Source organism: Lissotriton vulgaris, chromosome 5, assembly GCF_964263255.1.
Source record: "Lissotriton vulgaris chromosome 5, aLisVul1.2, whole genome shotgun sequence".
Lineage (NCBI taxonomy): Eukaryota > Metazoa > Chordata > Amphibia > Caudata > Salamandridae > Lissotriton > Lissotriton vulgaris.
In genome coordinates this window covers 1,532,205,932-1,532,224,417 of record NC_141693.1, presented here as the reverse complement: position 1 = coordinate 1,532,224,417, position 18,486 = coordinate 1,532,205,932, and the positions used below count along the sequence as shown (strand labels likewise).

The window sequence follows — 18,486 nt, the reverse complement described above, 5'->3', positions numbered from 1 at the left end:
AGAGAGTCCGCCTCCTTCCCTTCCGCTCTGCAGTCACGGAGATCATCTGCGGCATCCCCAAAGGATCCTCACTCAGCTCCACCCTCTTAAACGTCTATATGAGCCCCCTCGCAGCCATCGCACGCCAACACAACCTCAACATCATCTCCTATGCTGATGACACCCAGCTGTTCCTCTGCCTCGCCAACGACCCTGCCACTCCCAGAGCCAGCCTCCAGGAAGAAATAATAGACGTCGCGGAATGGATGATGCCCAGCTGTCTGAAGCTGAACTCGGACAAGACGGAAGTCCTCATCCTCGGACCATCCCCCTCCGCCTGAGACGACTCCTGGTGGCCCCCGACTCTGGGCACCGCCCCCATCCCCACAGACCACGCACGCAACCTGGGCTTCATCCTGGACTCCTCCCTCACGATGACCAAGCAAGTCAACGCCGTCTCATCTTCATGCTTCAACACCCTACGAATGCTCCGTAAGATCTTCCGGTGGATCCTCATGGAAACCGGAAGGACGGTCACCCAGGCCCTAGTCACCAGCCGTCTGGACTACGGGAACACTCTCTATGCGGGTACCACAGCCAAACTACAAAAAAGACTCCAACACATACAAAAAGCCTCTGCACGACTCATCCTGTACATCCACCGTCACAGCCACATCTCTGCCCACCTGAGAGACCTGCACTGGCTCCCCGTCAGCAAGAGAATCACATTCAGGCTGCTCACCCACGCACACAAGACTCTTCACGACAAGGGCCCCAAATACCTCAACAACCGCCTCACGTTCTACACACCCACCCGCCAACTCCGATCTACCAGCCTCGCCTTTCCCACCGTCCCACGGATTCGCAGAACCACCATCGGGAGAAGATCTTTCTCCTACCTGGCGGCCAAGACGTGAAACTCCCTCCCCACCCACCTACAGCTGACGCAGGATCATCTCACCTTCAGGAAGCAGCTCAAGACGTGGCTGTTTGAGCAGTAGCAAGCCCCCCCCCAGCACATTGAGACCCTCACGGGTGAGTAGCGCGCTTTACAAGTACGACTGATTGCTTGATTGCCTGTTGCTGTGTCATGTGGCGGCTTTCCGTCATTCCGGGCGCCAAAGGACACATGCAGGCATCGGGAATACTCACTTCCGCCCGGAAGTGGTGTCCCGGTCTAGTCCACCGCCTAAACAAGCACTTCCGGGGGACTACGCATAAATGCGTGAAGCACCGCCGGATCGGTGCTTCTGATTCCGAAGTAAAGTACGGAGCTCAGCAGACGTCGGAGGACTGTTCTCCTGTCCCGTCAGACTCCTGGAGGTTCCGCTGCACTACGAGTCACGGTAACGCCTTCCCTGTTCCAGTATGCGGTACGTGACTTCTTCTTGCCGCTTACTTTGTCCTCGACATCGTGTGGTGCGCTGGCCAGTTCTCCCCTGAACCTCTGGGACTCAAACAGCTTTGCGGGGGCACTAAGGATTGCACCAATTCACTGAGCGCTGAGAGCGCTTTGATACTTTTTGTTGAGAATAGGTTAACCCTTTCCTTGGCAGCCGCGCAGGAGCACTGCTGCATTTCTTACCTGGTGTGGCCCCTCATTAGGCAGTGGCGCAGGTGCGCTGCTGCATTTCCTGTCAGTAAGCGCAGGAGCACTGTGACATTCTTTACTTGTGTTGCTTTTGATTTTGGCAGTTGCGCAGGAGCGCTACTGTTGATTACCTGACGCATGAAGCGTAGGAACACTGCTTAACTATTGCATGTGGCGCAGGAGCGTTGCTCAAACATGCACTGGGCCGCGCTATAGCGCTTACCCTGGAGTCCTAGTACTGTTCACTTACGCACAGGAGCGCCTTCTTATAAGTTGTTTGTACTTGGTGGTTCTTGCGCAGGAGCGCTTTATTTCATTTCTCCTCCGAGGCACCAAGGCACCTGGACGCTACATTGCTGACCTCTTCCTTGGTTCTGCAAGAACGGTGTGTCTTGGTAAGTACCGGAGCAGGGGCTCCTTCCTGCATGTGTTTTGTGGGGTGTTATACTGCAGGAGTAGTGTCACGTCCTAACCTGATCTTCTCTTGTTCCCTCATCTGTGCCAAAACCCTACCCTACGTCCCATCCACCAAGGCCACTCCTCTTGCTTATTTGGCCCCCATCCCTGGATTCATCCAATCCATGACGGGTGTACTCCCCGCGGGGGTTGTTTGGGAACAGGGGCAGTGGTTCCTGTCGTCTCTGCAGAATTGCTTCACAAGCCCAGGTGAGTCTTGACCTGACATGCTGTGACTAACTGTGCACTCTATGAGACTGCGTTGCTGTACATGGAAGGACTGCTTTGCTACCTGGAGTCAGCCTAAATGCCTCAGAGGTCAGTCCTGCTGTTAAGTCCTGTATCTTTGCCTGAACCCACAACTACCAGAGAGACTCCAGTGGCTAGTTTGCCAGCCTCCTGTTCAGAGCCCTAGGGGCACAAAAGGTTCCCACCATCTTTACAAAGCATCTGGCCCTAGCCTGAGTGAGTGCTGAACCCTCAAGTGGTGTCTCATTAGTCCTATACCATTGGTTGTTGTGCTAAAGATCACCATAAGCCAATTCCCAAAACAGAAAAAACTGCACTGAGAACATTGAGGAGACCAGGACCAAACTGCTTGCTGATCCGGCTCAAGTGAATCACATTTCGGATTGACTTTGCAGCTTCTCCCACTATGTTCTCCAAATCAGGAAATCATTTTCATTGGTCCTTCTCCAAAAGAGTATCCGACCTCATGGAACTGGCTTGGCCTACAGCCCTCTGCCTCATTCCTGTGGAGATTGTAGACTTCCAAAGAAGACACTAAGGGCCTGACAAAAATCCTACATTGTTTTCTTCTTACTACTGTCAATTATCTTAAAATACGTTTATTAAAAATCATTACGCTTCGCATTGAGAAAAAGTTGTTCTCATGACACGTATGACTGCAGATTTTAGGTCATTATACACGAAGCCATATAATGAGAATTAGATTAGCTCACTTAAAACATCAACTTCCAGTTATTTATAAATTGAGTAGTTGAAAGGAGGCAATAATGTGAAATACATTTCATCAAAGCTTGTTTGACTTCTTTGTTCCTCAAGGTGTATATGAATGGATTTAGTAAAGGGGTTACCACTGTGTACAGGACAGATATCACTTTGGTGAAATCTATGGATCGAGACGTTGTGGGCCTCACATACACGAAAATCATGGTCCCATAATAGATGACAACCACAGAGATGTGTGAAGCACATGTGGAGAAAGCCTTCTTACGTCCAGTGGAGGATGGGATATTCGCAATTGTAGCTATGATCCGTATGTAAGACAATATAGTTACAAAAGATGAGCTCAGCAGAATAAATGAAGCAATAAGGAATATCACAGTTTCTGCATTTTGAGGGTCTGTGCATGATAGCTGCAAAAGAGGAGAAATGTCACAGAAGAAATGTTGAATCCTGTTGGAGCCACAAAACTGCAAACTTGAGATCAAACTAATGGAAAGCAAAGTAAACAGGAAACCACAGACCCATGAAGACATCACTAACTGAAAGCACATACTGTTGTTCATGATAGTGTGATACCTCAGTGGTACACATATTGCATAGTACCGGTCAACAGCCATCAGCGCTAGTAAAAAACATTCTGTCGACCCCAAGAAACCAAAGAAAAACAACTGTGTGATACAGCCAGCAAAGGATATTGATCTGCTTTCTGAAATGAAGTTTTCCAACATCTTGGGAACAGTGACAGATACATAGAAGGTTTCAAGTGTTGCCAAGTGAGTGAGGAAAAAATACATGGGTGTTTGAAGATTAGGGCTGGCACATATTAACACAATAATGAGAACATTTCCTACCACAGTTAAAATGTAGATCACTAAAAATATTAGAAAGAAAGCAATCTGAATGACTGGAGTGTCTCCCAGGCTCAAGAGAATGAATTCTCTTATCTCAGTTGTATTAGCATTTTTCATAATTGCCTTCTTGCTTTATATTTCTTTCTAAAAACAAAGATAATGGAATTATTGTTCAGATTAATAATAATAACGTTGTAACAAAAATAACAATAATTTAATTATATAGTTATAATCGTCACCATCATAAAATACCACTAGAACTTCTATTAATGCTGCTACTATTACTACTATTGCAACTACTACTACTGCCACTAGCAATAATAACATATGCATGTGAATAATAATTTCAATCATCAAAACATTAGTACACAAAAAAAGGCTGTTCCTTTACTGAATGCTATTAAGTTGCTATCTTTTTGAATTTTACAAATCCTATATAATATAAAATTACTTATCATAACAATATACCATAAAAAAACGCTAAACGAAGGTAACACAGCATACCATAAAAAAGAGCAGTAAACGCATTGTATAGCTTTTCAGTCTTCAAGAATGTGAATCCCCAAACCCGCATGCTTTAAGTAGTTTGTCAGCTTTACTGTAGGAGCTGACAAAAAGGGGCTAAGTTTAATCATGTCAAAGAGAAACGAGGTTGCCTATAGAAATGTTACACCTTTTAATATACATTAAGGAGAAGGTGGAGAACCTGGCAAGAGCAACTTTGAAGAGAGGCAATACATAGTGACTGTTTCTATACGCAGACTAATCGGTCCTTTTAACACTTATAACTGAATCGTTTCAGGGCCGAGTGAGGATAACATACTTAGGATAAGGCCAAAACTAAAAAGATAGCCTAGAGCCTACAGATTGTCTCGAAGGAAGAAGCTGTAGACAATGTGTTTATGTCTCCAGCTTGAAGTGAAACTCTATGCTAATTTTTGAATGGAAGTCCCATATAGAAGGCCTTACCAGGAAATATAATTGAACAAACCAGCGTGAGGCAAAATTTGCCAAGCCTACCGGGCAAAATATGCTCATATATATTGCTGAAATTGAGCCTACTGATATATAGACCAACGTTTGTGTGCCTGTGCGTAGGCCCTTTTGATGAGGTCTCCTTTATCCTCCAAAGGAGGTTCAAATCGTACCGTAAAAATGCAATTCTATATGTGATTGAATTAAGATAAGCCATATCATATCATTTGGTGAATTCTTTTTGCCATGATGCGAGTCCTTCTTAGAGATGTGAATAGCAAATATAAAATACCACAAGGCAAAGCCTAGTTGGAAATGATAGATCAACTTAAATAACGACTGTGGAAAATGATTGTTACGCTTATGTAACAGAAATCAAAAAATCTCAAGCAAGCACGTCATTATGGCCAGAGCTAACATACTAGACACAAGCCTGAAAGAGTAAATGTAAAATAAACAGAAACTTTTCAAATTGGTATAGAGTTCTGAAAAAATGAGATTTTTGGAATTTATTTATCTGAGGTCACACAGAAAATACTACATATCTCTCGAGCAAATTATTCAACTCTGCGACAGCTAGTGACCAGATTCCTAAAACAAGCATTATTAGAAGGAAAGAGAAGGCTTGTGAGAGCATTTAGGATGAAAAACATGGAACTTACAGGAATACAGCAAAGAGTTTAAAAGAGAGTGCCACTCATGAACTCCTAGAAATCTGCAAAGAAGATGAAGATCCCAGAACAGAAGAAGCTAAGACAGCGTTCCTATTACCAATACTAGGACTTGGCTGTAGGGCACGCTCACATATTTACAAGGGGAGAGAGCAGCAGTTGAACTCCCTCAAAGTTAATATGGTGCCTGCTAAGGAGAATCAGTTTTTAATTGAGAATTCTGGGTACACTGCTTAAAGCTGTGGCACAAAAGCAACATGCCAAGCTCAGTCAAAATGTAGAAGGGGGGCTTGGGGGAGGGCAGCCGACCCCCGGGAGGTCTCCTCCCCCGGGCGGTTTGGGAGATCTGGGTGGGGGTATTTCTTCTAGCAGGTTCTTTTTGGGCGTTTTTGGGCTGGTTTTAGTTGTATTGTGCGCTCCCCTATAAATGGGCGGGGCTCCTCGCTCCGGGCACCATTTTAGGCTTGGTGACCTGGTGGCCGGTTGAGCTTAGAATTTTTTGTCTTGTTTCCTTGTGCTTTCTGATTCGTGGTCATGTCTGGTGAGGATTATCGAGTGTTGGAGGCTATTCGCCTACTTAGTGAGGCGGGGCGTTTGGACCTGGTCATTGGCGACCGGGGTCAGACTGAGACCCCGCGCCCCCAGCGGGAGGCCTCTGCGAGGGTGTCGGCTGTGGTGGCAGCATGTTACTCTCCGAAACGTCGGAGGCAGGATGGGGTAAGTGAACGGGGTCGTTCCAGAACCCGGCGGGCGGGTTCCAGGGCCCGGCGGGGGAGTGATGCCAGTTCTTCTGATCCGGCCGTTTCTTTGGATTCCTCGTTGTTGGAAGTGGCTGGGGAAGGTGGTTTTCCTCCTGTGGAGGGGGTGGTTTCCGAGGTGGGTTTGCGGGAAAGAGCAGCCTCTGCTCCCGTTTTGCGGGGCCGTCGTGCTTCCAGGCAACGTGGTTGCACGCGGCGTTCGGCTTCTGCCTCCGCGGGGGTGGGGACTGACGTCACTCAGGTGGGGCGGGAGGAGGCCATTTTGGATGTGGTTTCTGTGGCGCAGCAACTGTTACGGGGTGCTTCCGGGCCGGACATGCAGGAGGTGGTCGCTCCTTTGAGCGTTATACGCCGCCATGTGGTTCAGGTGCCATTAACGGTTGACGGTGGTGCAGTAGGTGTGCCCATCGCGCGTCCTTTGGTTTCGAATCCTGGAGTTGGAGGGCCTGAGGGCCGTGGTGTGCTTGTTCGTTCGGTGGGGAGGGATATGCAGAGTCCGTTACTGTTTTCTCCCTCGGGATCCGTTGGGGGGGAAGCTGTGTCCAGGGGTGGCAGTTCGCTGGGGGAGGGGGAATGGGCCCAGATGGGTTTGGGGGAGGGTGTTGGGCGGGCTGACATACTTTTGCCGGGTGGGGATTTGGGCGCCGCGGGTGGTTCGGTGGGGGGTTTTCGTCAGTTGGAGGTGGTGGGAGACCTGCCTGACGGGGGGGTTGTGAGTGGGGAGGATGGTGCTCGGCAATGTGAGGAGAGAGAAGGGTCTTTTTATAGGCTGGCGGGGGAGTTTCAGTGTCCTGGTAAGAAGGTGGTTTCGGGGCCTGCATCTCGGGGTGCGGTTTCTGTTGGGGGGTTTCAGGATTGGGATCCTCAGGGAAATGCTTCACGGATTATTCAGGCTGTGTTGGATGGTAGCTCGGATGAGGAGGTTTGTCCGCCGTCGCCTCGGCTTTGCGATGCTTTAAAAAGGAAGAGTGCTGTTAGTTCTGGAAGTTTTATGGTGTCTGGCAGGGGTGGCGGTTTTACTGTTGGCGGTTTGTCTTCTGCACATAGAGTTGGTTTTTGTGAGGGACCCGGCACACCAGTCCGGCCTTTTTCTTTACAGGAAGAAGATCGACCTTCGGCAGCAGACTTGGCAGGGCGGCAGGCAGCCCGGGTACGCCGAGGAGAAGTGCGGGTGGAGCCTAGCGCGGCACGTCCCATACCCTCGAGGGATCCCGCCGCGGCCATCATACGCAGGTTTACTACAACCTCGATGGTCCTAACGAGGGATGTCAACATGGGCGGTGCCTCCGGGTCCGGCACGACCTTCCCGTCCTCAGCGGTGGAATCCAACGTTGTACATGGGAGCGGGTTACGTACGACCTCTCTCGTGCCACGTGGTGGTTATACTACTGGTTTATCTTTTTCTGGAAGTCAACAGGTTGTCAGTGGTGCTGGCGGGGGGGTGTATAGACGAGTTCAGTCGTCCTCCCCGCCTAGGTCCAGAGTGAGGGCTGGTAAGGCCCATGGTCGTTCAAATACGGTGGAGTCAAGGCAGACTTCAGTGGTTGTCCCTGCCCCCCCTCAGTTGGAAGAATCACTCATTTTAGATTATGATGAGGATAGCCCTGAAGAGGGCGAAGTTCGTGAATTGGTGTCGGGGGGGGGGCATGTTAATGTTTCTTGTGATATGTTACAGGACCAAGTGGTTCGGAGTCGTGTGGAATCGTCAAGGCCACGAGTGCTCGGCCCCGCGGTGAGGGCTCCTCGGAGGGCGGACGACGGTGCACAAACGGCGTGGAGGACGGAACCCAGTCAACCGCCTCTTTTACGTCCAGGTGAGAATGTGGTTCAGGCCGTGCGGCCCAATATGGTATCTATTGGTGTTGGTGTAGATTTACTGTCTACCGAAAAGGATGGTAAATTACATAAAGGTCGTGTTGTACGAGACCAAGGTGTAGGTACAAACGGGGATGATGTCAATACAAGTGAAAAGGTGGATAGTGGCACGTCCACTGTTGGTTTGGGCACTACGAAAAATGTACTCCACAGTAAAGAGCTTAAAATCAAAAAGTTGCCGTACATGGGTGTTACGAAGCCTTTGGGGGCTCATTTGATGCTCAGTACGAAGGAAAAGATATGGAATGGTGAGTATGTGGAACTGTTGAAATTGCTCCACAGGGAGGTTCGTGCTAAAGAGGGTTCCAAGGAGGAGGAGTTTGAATTGGCGAAACGCCCTAAGGTCCCTTTGACTATAGAGAATTGGACGGCGGCCTTTTTAATCTTTGCCAGCGTCTACTGTGAGAAGTTCCCTGAGCGCTGTGTGTCCTTATTTAAGTACATGGATGTTATCCGTAAGGCTCAGCTAACTAGGAATGATTATGCTTGGGCTCAATATGATGAGGAGTTTAGGGCACGTATGGCTTGGGATCCGGAGGCGAAATGGGGTGAGTTGGATTCTGACCTTTGGCAGCAGACGATGGGGTCGTCTGCCTCTGGTAAAACCATTTTTACAGCCAGCGGTCTTCCTATATTATATCGTCCCTTTCAGTCCCGTCCCACCCGGGGAGGGGTGGGGGCCATCTCTACTTCCCAGTCGCCTACCGGCACATGTTGGGATTTTAATACCGGGACCTGTACTAGACAGTTCTGTAAATTCCGTCACGAATGCTCACAATGTGGGAGGAAGAGTCATCCGTTATCCCGTTGCTGGGGCCCTAGGACTCCGGGACCCCAGGGTTCTCAACAGAGTTCAGGAACCTTCGTGCCACCACAGCAACCCTCAGCTCCCAGGGGAGGGAAACCTTCATCCGGTGCTGGGCCCAAAGGCTCGTACGCCGGTTAATGTTACTCGACTAGCCGCTGCTTTACGGGACTACGAGCCTGCCGAGCTGCGGTCGGTCTTGTTGCTGGGTTTTCAGGTGGGGTTTCGTTTGGGGTATGAAGGACCGCGTTTAAGACGTTGGTCCAAGAATTTGAGGTCAGCGAGTGAACACCCTGACATTGTACAGTCGAAATTGGACAAGGAAGTAAGTGAGGGTCGAATGGCGGGCCCTTTCGATGATTGGCCTCTGGTGAACCTAATTGTGTCCCCTATTGGTGTAGTCCCCAAGAAGGAGCCTGGTCAGTTCCGGCTCATTCAACACCTATCGTGGCCTGAAGGTGGGTCGGTGAATGATTTCATTGACACTGAAGCTGCATCGGTATCTTATTCATCGGTGGATGTAACCATGCAGCTAGTTGTCTCTGCGGGCCCTGATGCTCTGATGGCAAAATGCGACATCAAATCCGCATTTCGGCTCCTTCCAGTCCATCCTGAAGACTGGTGTCTTCTGGGCATCCATTTCCTTGGAAAATGGTACGTGGACAAGGCGTTGCCAATGGGCTGTTCCATGTCTTGTGCGTTGTTCGAATCTTTCAGCACATTTCTTCAATGGTGGTTTACTACACAGAGTGGCCATGACCTTGTCACTCACTATTTGGACGACTTCTTTTTTGTGGGTGCTGCCAATTCGTTGGTTTGCCAAGCGGCTCTCACATCGTTTCAATCATTGATGAGTTACTTGGGTGTGCCATTGGCCCCGGAGAAGACCATGGGTCCTTGCGCGACCATGTCTTTTTTGGGGATCGAGCTTGACTCTCATTTGATGCAGGCTCGTCTTCCGTTGGACAAGAAACAGAAAATGCTTGAGTTGGTTGGAACTATGTTGGGGAAAGAGAAGGTGTTTGTGAGAGAGATACAGGTTTTGCTGGGACACCTGAATTTTGCCTGCAGAGTGGTTCGGGCGGGTAGGACTTTCTGTAGGCGGTTGGGCAGAGCTTTGTCTGGTCATTCCCTTCCACATCACAGGGTGAGACTGTCTGCGGGGGTGAAAGAGGACTTACGTATGTGGGTCTTCTTCTTACGTTCCTTCAATGGTGTGCCTTTGTGTTGGGAGGTGGATTGGTGTTGGGAGGTACAGATCTTCTCTGATGCCGCTGGTAGTGAGGGTTTTGGTCTCTACTGGCAAGGAAAGTGGTGTGCTCAACAGTGGCCCATGCAATGGAAGAATGGTGGTAGGAGTATTGCTTTTCTGGAACTTTTTCCTGTGGTTGTTGCGGTCACACTGTGGGGGGCGGAGTTGGCCCACAAAAAGGTCCTCTTTCGGGTCGATAATATGGCTGTGGTTCAGGTGATTAACAAACAGTCGGCCAGAGATCCCCAGATTTTGAAGCTTCTGAGAGTGTTTGTGTTAGGTTGTCTGAAACATGATATTTGTTTTCGGGCCCTGCACGTTCCTGGCGTGGACAATGACATTGCGGATGCTTTGTCTCGTTCACAGTGGGAGAGATTCCGTGGGCTTGCTTTGGAGGCAGACGAGGAGCCGACTCTCATGCCAGACCACCTGTGGACGGTAGGCAACACCGGGTCCTACACCTGGTTTTAGGTTCCTTAGCTCCTTCCACGAGGACAGCGTATGAGTTAGCCTGGAAGGAATTTTTGGAGTCGGGTGCTTGTTGGCGGGAACTGGATTGGCAACGGTCGGAGGATGTGGTACAGTTCATTTTGGTTTTGATGGATAAGAAGTTGTCTAGAATCACTATTTCCGGTAAACTGGCTGGTGTTTCCTTCATGGGTAAGCTTTTGTGGGGATACTCTCCGTCAGCTGGGGAGTTGGGTAGGAGAATGTTGGAGGGGTGGTCTAGAGAGAGTGGTGCTATTCGCACTTTGCGATCCCCTTTGTCGTGGCAAAGGCTGTTTCAAGTTATTTCTGTTCTCCCGGTTGTGTGTACTGACCGAGTGGAAGCGTGTTTGTTTGCCACGTTGATGGTGTGGATGTTTTTTGGAGCCTTTCGTGTGTCTGAATTGCTTGGTAACAGGTCCTCCCCCGGCCTTCTGTGGGGGGATGTTCAAATATCGGAGCGGGGGGTCCACATCTGGCTCTCACACTCCAAAACGGATCAGAGGAGTATGGGTAAGGGTGTCTGGTTGGAGTCGGTTTCACCTCCGGAAACGTGCCCTTTAAAATGGGCCATTCGTTTGAAGAAACTGTCGGGTGGGCCTTTGGATCTTCAAGTTTTTCGCCATGCGAATGGTTCTTGTGTGACAAATTATCAACTGCGCATGGTGCTGCGTAAAGCGCTGCGTCATATTGGTTTGGATGGGTCTTTATACGGTACTCACTCCTTTCGGATTGGGGCAGCCACGGAGGCTTTCAACAGGGGCTGGTCGAGGGAGGACATCATGGGTCTGGGGCGCTGGACTTCTAATTGTTTTCAGCGCTATGTGCGTAATGAAGCTGCTGGAGCGCTGGCGTCTTCATCTGTTTTGCCTGTCTGATTCTGTTTTCTTTTACAGGTTCTGTGGCTGGTCCTCGGGCTGCTTACATTACAGTTTGGATCGTGGGCCATTCCTTCATTAAGAGAGCTCAAGTTCAAGCTCGTCAGAGTTATTTTGGTTCATCATTGGGTTTTAATGATCGTTTGTTTAATGTGGTCTGGAAGGGTAGGGGGGGTATGTTATGGAAGGAACTTATCCCTGCCTTGAATTCTTGGTTGGTAGATGGGGTTTGCCCGGATGTTTTGGTGCTTCATTTGGGTGAAAATGACATGGGTTCCGTTAAAGGGGTTGTCCTGCTTCGGGCAATCAAGAAGGATTTGGCCTTATTGCACAGCCAGTGGTCGGGTTGTCATGTCATTTGGACGGAAATGGTGCCGCGGAGGGTTTGGAGGTATGCGGTGAAACCGAAGGCGGTGGATAAATCTCGGAGGAAGGTGAATCTGGAGGTTTCCCGTTTTTGTAGGGACTTGGGTTTCGGTCGCATCGTTCATAATGACATTAAATATGATGCGGTGGAGTTTTTTAGGGGGGACGGTGTCCATTTGTCTCGTATGGGTATGGACCTATATCTGCTGGAGTTGCGGGAGGTTCTATCTCGCTGTTTGGCTGTGCAACAGTTTGTTGGTGAATAAGTGGTAGTCGGTGCTGTTGTTTTTGGTTCCCCCTCTTTTTTCTTATGTACTCTCCCTCGACCCCCTTCCCCCCCCCCCCCCCCCCCCCTGTTTTAGGTCGGTGTGGGGGGCAGAAAGGTGGGGCTCTCTCCGGATCAGTCTTTCACCCCACGGCTTTCTGGATGGCGGTTTTGCTATGTGATCGTCAGTTTTGGGCCAAGTTGGACCCGTTAGTTGTATCGGTTCTTGTTTGGGGATTGTTCAGACTGATTGAGGTAGGGGTTCGGAGAATATGGCTCGGGGGATATGTTCAGTTGGTTTATATTCAGAGATGTAAGATTTTATATTTATTAGGTGATGTTATAATGTTATAATGTTATTGGGGTTTGTATGGTTTTGTGTTGGGTATGTACGGGTGGGGGTGGGTGTGATGGAGGGTGTGGGGTGGGGGCGGGGTTTGGGGTTTGAAATAAAACGAACAAAAACTTGGGTTGTGGTTTAGATTGTGAGGCGGTTGCCGAGTTTGTGTATTTTGTAAATGTGCACCTGTTCCAATAAAGCGGCCTTTTTCACACTCTAAGGGTTTTTGAGTCTGCTCACTCTCCCCCCACCCCTCTCTCCCAAGGGGGGCTTGGGGGAGGGCAGCCGACCCCCGGGAGGTCTCCTCCCCCGGGCGGTTTGGGAGATCTGGGTGGGGGTATTTCTTCTAGCAGGTTCTTTTTGGGCGTTTTTGGGCTGGTTTTAGTTGTATTGTGCGCTCCCCTATAAATGGGCGGGGCTCCTCGCTCCGGGCACCATTTTAGGCTTGGTGACCTGGTGGCCGGTTGAGCTTAGAATTTTTTGTCCCTCCCTCCCTCCCTCTTTTCGGGGGTTTTCTGTCTTTTATTTATTTTTTGTTTGGCTGCTGTTTGAAACATGTGTTCATGGGGTTTTTACGTTGTTCTTTTGTCGCTTGGGACAGGTGCGTGGCGGTTTTGCTATGTGATCGTCAGTTTTGGGCCAAGTTGGACCCGTTAGTTGTATCGGTTCTTGTTTGGGGATTGTTCAGACTGATTGAGGTAGGGGTTCGGAGAATATGGCTCGGGGGATATGTTCAGTTGGTTTATATTCAGAGATGTAAGATTTTATATTTATTAGGTGATGTTATAATGTTATAATGTTATTGGGGTTTGTATGGTTTTGTGTTGGGTATGTACGGGTGGGGGTGGGTGTGATGGAGGGTGTGGGGTGGGGGCGGGGTTTGGGGTTTGAAATAAAACGAACAAAAACTTGGGTTGTGGTTTAGATTGTGAGGCGGTTGCCGAGTTTGTGTATTTTGTAAATGTGCACCTGTTCCAATAAAGCGGCCTTTTTCACACTCTAAGGGTTTTTGAGTCTGCTCACTCTCCCCCCACCCCTCTCTCCCAAAGCATTTTAGCATCACTAAAAAAAACATAAAATCAATGAAAGTAAAAACAATTCTAACTGATGCGTAAAAAGATGATGAACGTAATGATATAAACAACTATCAAAGGACACAAAAATAGTAAGGTTCATCGGTAATTGTGAATGAAAAAAACAAAAGTGCTTATAGAAAACAATAGAGAACGTAAAATGAATGCTAGTCTATGTGGTGTGAGTGACGGGCTTCCAGGCACAGCTGCAGGTTAATTATAATGAATCCCGGGTCTGGAAAAGCATAGTGCTTTACCCAGATTAATAGATTTATCTTTTTGCTTTCCCATTCAGATAGCCATAATCGTTCAACTGGGCAAGCCAGGATATTGTGGCCTCTGAAGACTCTACAAGGTCGAGTGCTGAGAACATAGAATCCTGCTGAAGGCTTGAATTGTATCACCAAAATCTCAGATTGGAAAAAACTGAAAATAGTAGTCGATATTTTTCTAAGACCTCTGTGATCATCATGTGTTTACTTTTCACTGAACCATCAAATGAGGGCCTCGATTGGAGTTTGGCAGACACGGTGCTCCATTACAAACATAGCAGATGTCCCATCATCTTTATTTACTAGTGCATTATAGCCCATGACACTTGAAATTACAACAGACAAGTTACACACTATGTTTTGACAAGAGTATCCCATCCAGCAAACTTTAGATAAGCCCTTAGTCGCTTTGAGAAACTTGAATTCCACCAGTGGAAAGAAAGCTAAAAGTGTTGTCTGGATAGGCCTTTTGAAATCATGCACTTGTTTTTCTGTAGTTCAGAAGAAACTTAAAATGTGCTCCTACTCGGAAAACCAGGAAACCCTATCTTCCAAGGGCACCCTGTTGCTGCCCACCTTCAGTACGTTATTCTAATTATCTGAAAGTCAAAACGGTTTGTGGTCTCAATATTTCCAAAAACGTCAAACAGTTCTTCCTAGGTACTTAAAATACTTCAAATAATCTCAAACTTTCAGCGAGTTTTCCTAGTGGAACCTGGCCATTAATTCAAAGCAGAGACAAACATCTCTACCCTTTCTTCTTCAGGTCACAGCTAAAATATCACTCCAAAAAGTGTTTTCTGAATTCTTCTTTTAAGCGTATTCCTTATCAATTATATACTTTAGATAACAAACCAGCGTCCTTGAACGTTTTAGAACTATTTCCAGAGATTTGGGTTCAAGAAGATGCAGGATCCAGGACTCAGTCTTTCCTCAGGCAACACAGCACGCTGCCTTAATATCCAAGGCATCTCAAAATTCAAGATATTCTTGTGATTTCCATGTTGGGAACTCCATGAAAAGGTGGTAAGTTAGCAGTGGTTGGTGGAAGGGCTTGAAAATATTTTCACGAATTTCCAATTCTGTTCTCTTTCTAACAATTGGGTAATCCTTTGACCTGTAGTTAAAACATGCACTTAATTAACATATGCCTGATGTAAAAATTCTATCTGAGCTGCTGCTGTTTCACGGCCTGGCACCAATAATAAAAAAGACCTACTCAAACAGGTTACGTTCTTATTGTAACTACCTGAGTTAGTATGCTGCTTTTACTACATGAATGCCAATTGTAAGGGCAGACTCACACCATATCTTGCCTTGGACATAAACAGGAAAGTTCACTGCTGACATTTCCTGAACATTGGGAGTCATGGAAATGCCTATGTCTTCTTAACAGAAGAAACTAGCCCTGGTGGTCGTAGCCCTTCTGCTTTCCTCTCCACTTATGAGCCAGTGGAGTACAGCTGGGATAGTTCAAGTCCTCAGCTGGACCTCTTGAGTCTGTGTGGCTAGCACCCAGTAGTGATGTACTGAGAGGGCAGTACTAACCCCTCTGCAACTGAGACCCTTGAGTCTGTGAAGCTTGTCCCATTGGTGGTAAACTGGGTGGGTGGTACCAATGCATCAACAGCTAGGCTGTTTGAGCCCATTACGCATGCAAACAGTGACACTGTATCGAGCAGAGGGAACTACAACTTCCGCAGCTGTGCCCCTTGAGTCTGTGAAAGTCTCACACAGTTGTAGTGTTCTGAGGGGCAGCACTAGTGTTTCTGCAGCCAGGCCCTTTGAGTGCATGAAGCTCACATACAGTGTGGTAAACTGGACAGTCATAGGCCCTTGTAAGCCAGACTGGTTGAGTGTGTGAGGCTTGATCCTGTTTGTGATGCAACAGCTGGGCAGTACTAAACCCTCCACAACTGGGCCCCTAGAGTCATTCAAGCTTAACTCTAGTAGTGATTTATGGGGTGTGAGGTAAAAAACCCATCTGTAGCTGGGCCCAAGTCTGTGAGGCTTACACCCAGTGATACCAGCACTTCTGCAGCTGAGCCCTTTGAGTCCTGGAAGCTTAAACCTGGTGGTGGTGTACCGAGTGGAAACTGCTAACCCATAGATACCCTTGTCTCTCAAGCTAATAAAGTTTGCACCCAGTTGCGATGCACAAGGTGGGTGGTATTAACCCCTTCCTGGCTCACCCTACTGAACATGGCCTGTGCAATAGCATTGGTCGCAGGGTTTGGTGTAGTATCAGAACATTTGTTTGTAATTATTGAAAATGCTGGATCCACAGATCCTGCAAAAAAAATAAATGTTTTCAAAAATAATTTCAGTGCTGCCCCCTCCCCCTGAATTGGTACCTGGGATTCAAGAAATGCTTGTTTAAAACTGACAGTCCCTCATTTATTTTTAACAGTCATAAACAAAAAAACAAATACGTTTAAAAGTCAATTACGTATAATCTGCATAAGAAATGGTGATAACTCCAAAACATTCCATTAAATAGATCAAAGGAGACCTATACACGCTAAATAAGATGAGACTAAGGGAGAAGCCCTGCTGATCACATATTTTAATTACTTTTTCCTGAAGTGAATTGATCAATTGTAATAACTTGTTACCTATTAGCACGGGAGGATTGAAACCAAGACCAAGCCCGGCCGCAAATTTTAATGTTGCCAAGGCGCTTAAGTAAAAAAGCATGCTAAACAGGGTCGAACGCTGCTGACAAATCAAGCAGGTTAAAAACAGCCTTGTAACCTTTATACAGCATTATCTTTACTGATTTGGACACTTCAAGGATTGCTGATTCTGTAGATTTCCTTGGTGTACAGCCTGATAGCAATGGATGTACGTCCTTAAACGTTTCTAAGTAATCCAGTAATTGTACATTTACTAACTTTTCGAACTTTTTTCCAGGTGCAGTAAGTATCTGAAATTGGATAAAATATTAGCACCTGCTGACTGCTTCTTCAGCAAAGGTTTGACCATGGCCGATTTACAAATCTTCAGGATAGTATAAAGCGCTTTTATGTGCAATAGTTATATACATTAGGTGAGATTTACTGTCCTTTATACAATACAGGACTGTATGAAAATGTGCAACACGCATTGCATGACGGACACTGCATCACATTTAGCAGGTCACCCACTGATGGTGTTAGTAGCAGTGTCTTTGCTAAAAAAAACCACAGTCCTGCATTATTCCTAGCTGTGAATTATTGCTCAAAGGTGAGTACAAAGTATGTAGCTTATCTATATTTAGATCTAGCAGTATGTAGATTTGTACTGAAGATACACCCTCCAGTAAAGTGTGGGTCCTGATTACTGAGTAGACAATATTGTTATACCTTAATAGTGAGGCCAAAATATGGAGGAGAAAAATATCAACAGGTAAGAATGCATAGATTTTCCATTCTAAAGTCCATAGAGATGTACCTTGACATTCGAAATAACGTTGAGGTACGTAGATGTGGCGTTAACAATAATAAATAAAATCTTTCCTATATGCACTTACTTTTTGATATTTTTGTTCCTGATATTTTGGTTATTTTAATAATGTAAAACAATATTATTGTGAGAAAGTGTGTTATTAATTGTGGTGGATGGTAGTATACCACAAGTAATATTGTATTCTAGGTCCAATAAAAGTTCAGCAATTTAAACCTGAGCTCAACCCCTGGTAGTTGTGGCCCAGAGCCTAACCCAAGAAAGGGTGCAGAGCATTTCGAATTATCAAAACAGTTAACAAGTCGGGGGGCGTGGCTTGTGCCCGATGGTAATGGCCGTGGATCCGTAGCTCTCCAGACAGCGAGGTGGAAGACCGGCCCGACATCCCGTTTCTAGCTGCTGCCGGAGCCTGGAAACGGAGAATGTGCTTCATGAAGGAAACCGGCTGACTTTTGCTCCGGTTTTGAAGTCCCGCTGACCGCTGGTGTTACGGACGTCGCAAGTGAGTCTCTGTGGCGTTGTCGACATAATGGCCGCCATTTCGTAAACCCCGCTGACGGAGCGAGGCTCCTAGCGGCATCTTTTATAGACTCGAGCGGCTCTCTCGCCTAGCGTTGCATTGCTTGGGACAGTTTGACCTCCCTGACGTTTTTCTACCCTCTTTTCCTCATTGGGAGTTCTCATTTAAGGAGCCTTTACTTCAGCATTTGAGCCTCATAACAGGATGCCGCCATTTTGAGCGTGGTATGTCACGAACTGCCTCATAATGTCTCACCAGAGTTTGGAAGGCTACAACTTAACAAGGTCATGAATGCAGGCATGCCTTTCTTCATAAATTACTAAACGGTTTATCATGGCTTTCATTTCTTCATTCCTGTTATGTAAAAGACATTAAATTTTCTGCTGTTGACATAAAGCGCTGCACTTACATTCTTTTTTGTCTCATATGCTCATGTTGCATTTCCTGGCTGCTCATAACCTTATACTGTTGTAATTATCACAGGCTTTTTGTTACTGAGTGCATCTCTGTTTTGGGCGCAGGTTGCTCCTCATTCATGTTATAAGCAATGTGTTGCAAACATATTTTGTTCTACATATGTTTTGATTGAATGTCTTTATTCTTGCTTCACGCTTGTATTTTATTGAGGTGGGTCCATACAGTCATACCTTTACATTTGTT

General features: G+C 47.1%; 1 protein-coding gene across 1 annotated transcript; it reads right to left on the bottom strand.

The window, feature by feature from the left end:
* Positions 1-2,988: 2,988 nt before the first annotated feature.
* On the bottom strand, positions 2,989-3,963 carry LOC147712948 (olfactory receptor 6F1-like). Its single transcript, XM_086919736.1, has one exon. It carries the CDS (start codon positions 3,961-3,963, stop codon positions 2,989-2,991), a length of 975 nt encoding a protein of 324 aa, XP_086775862.1.
* Positions 3,964-18,486: the final 14,523 nt, after the last annotated feature.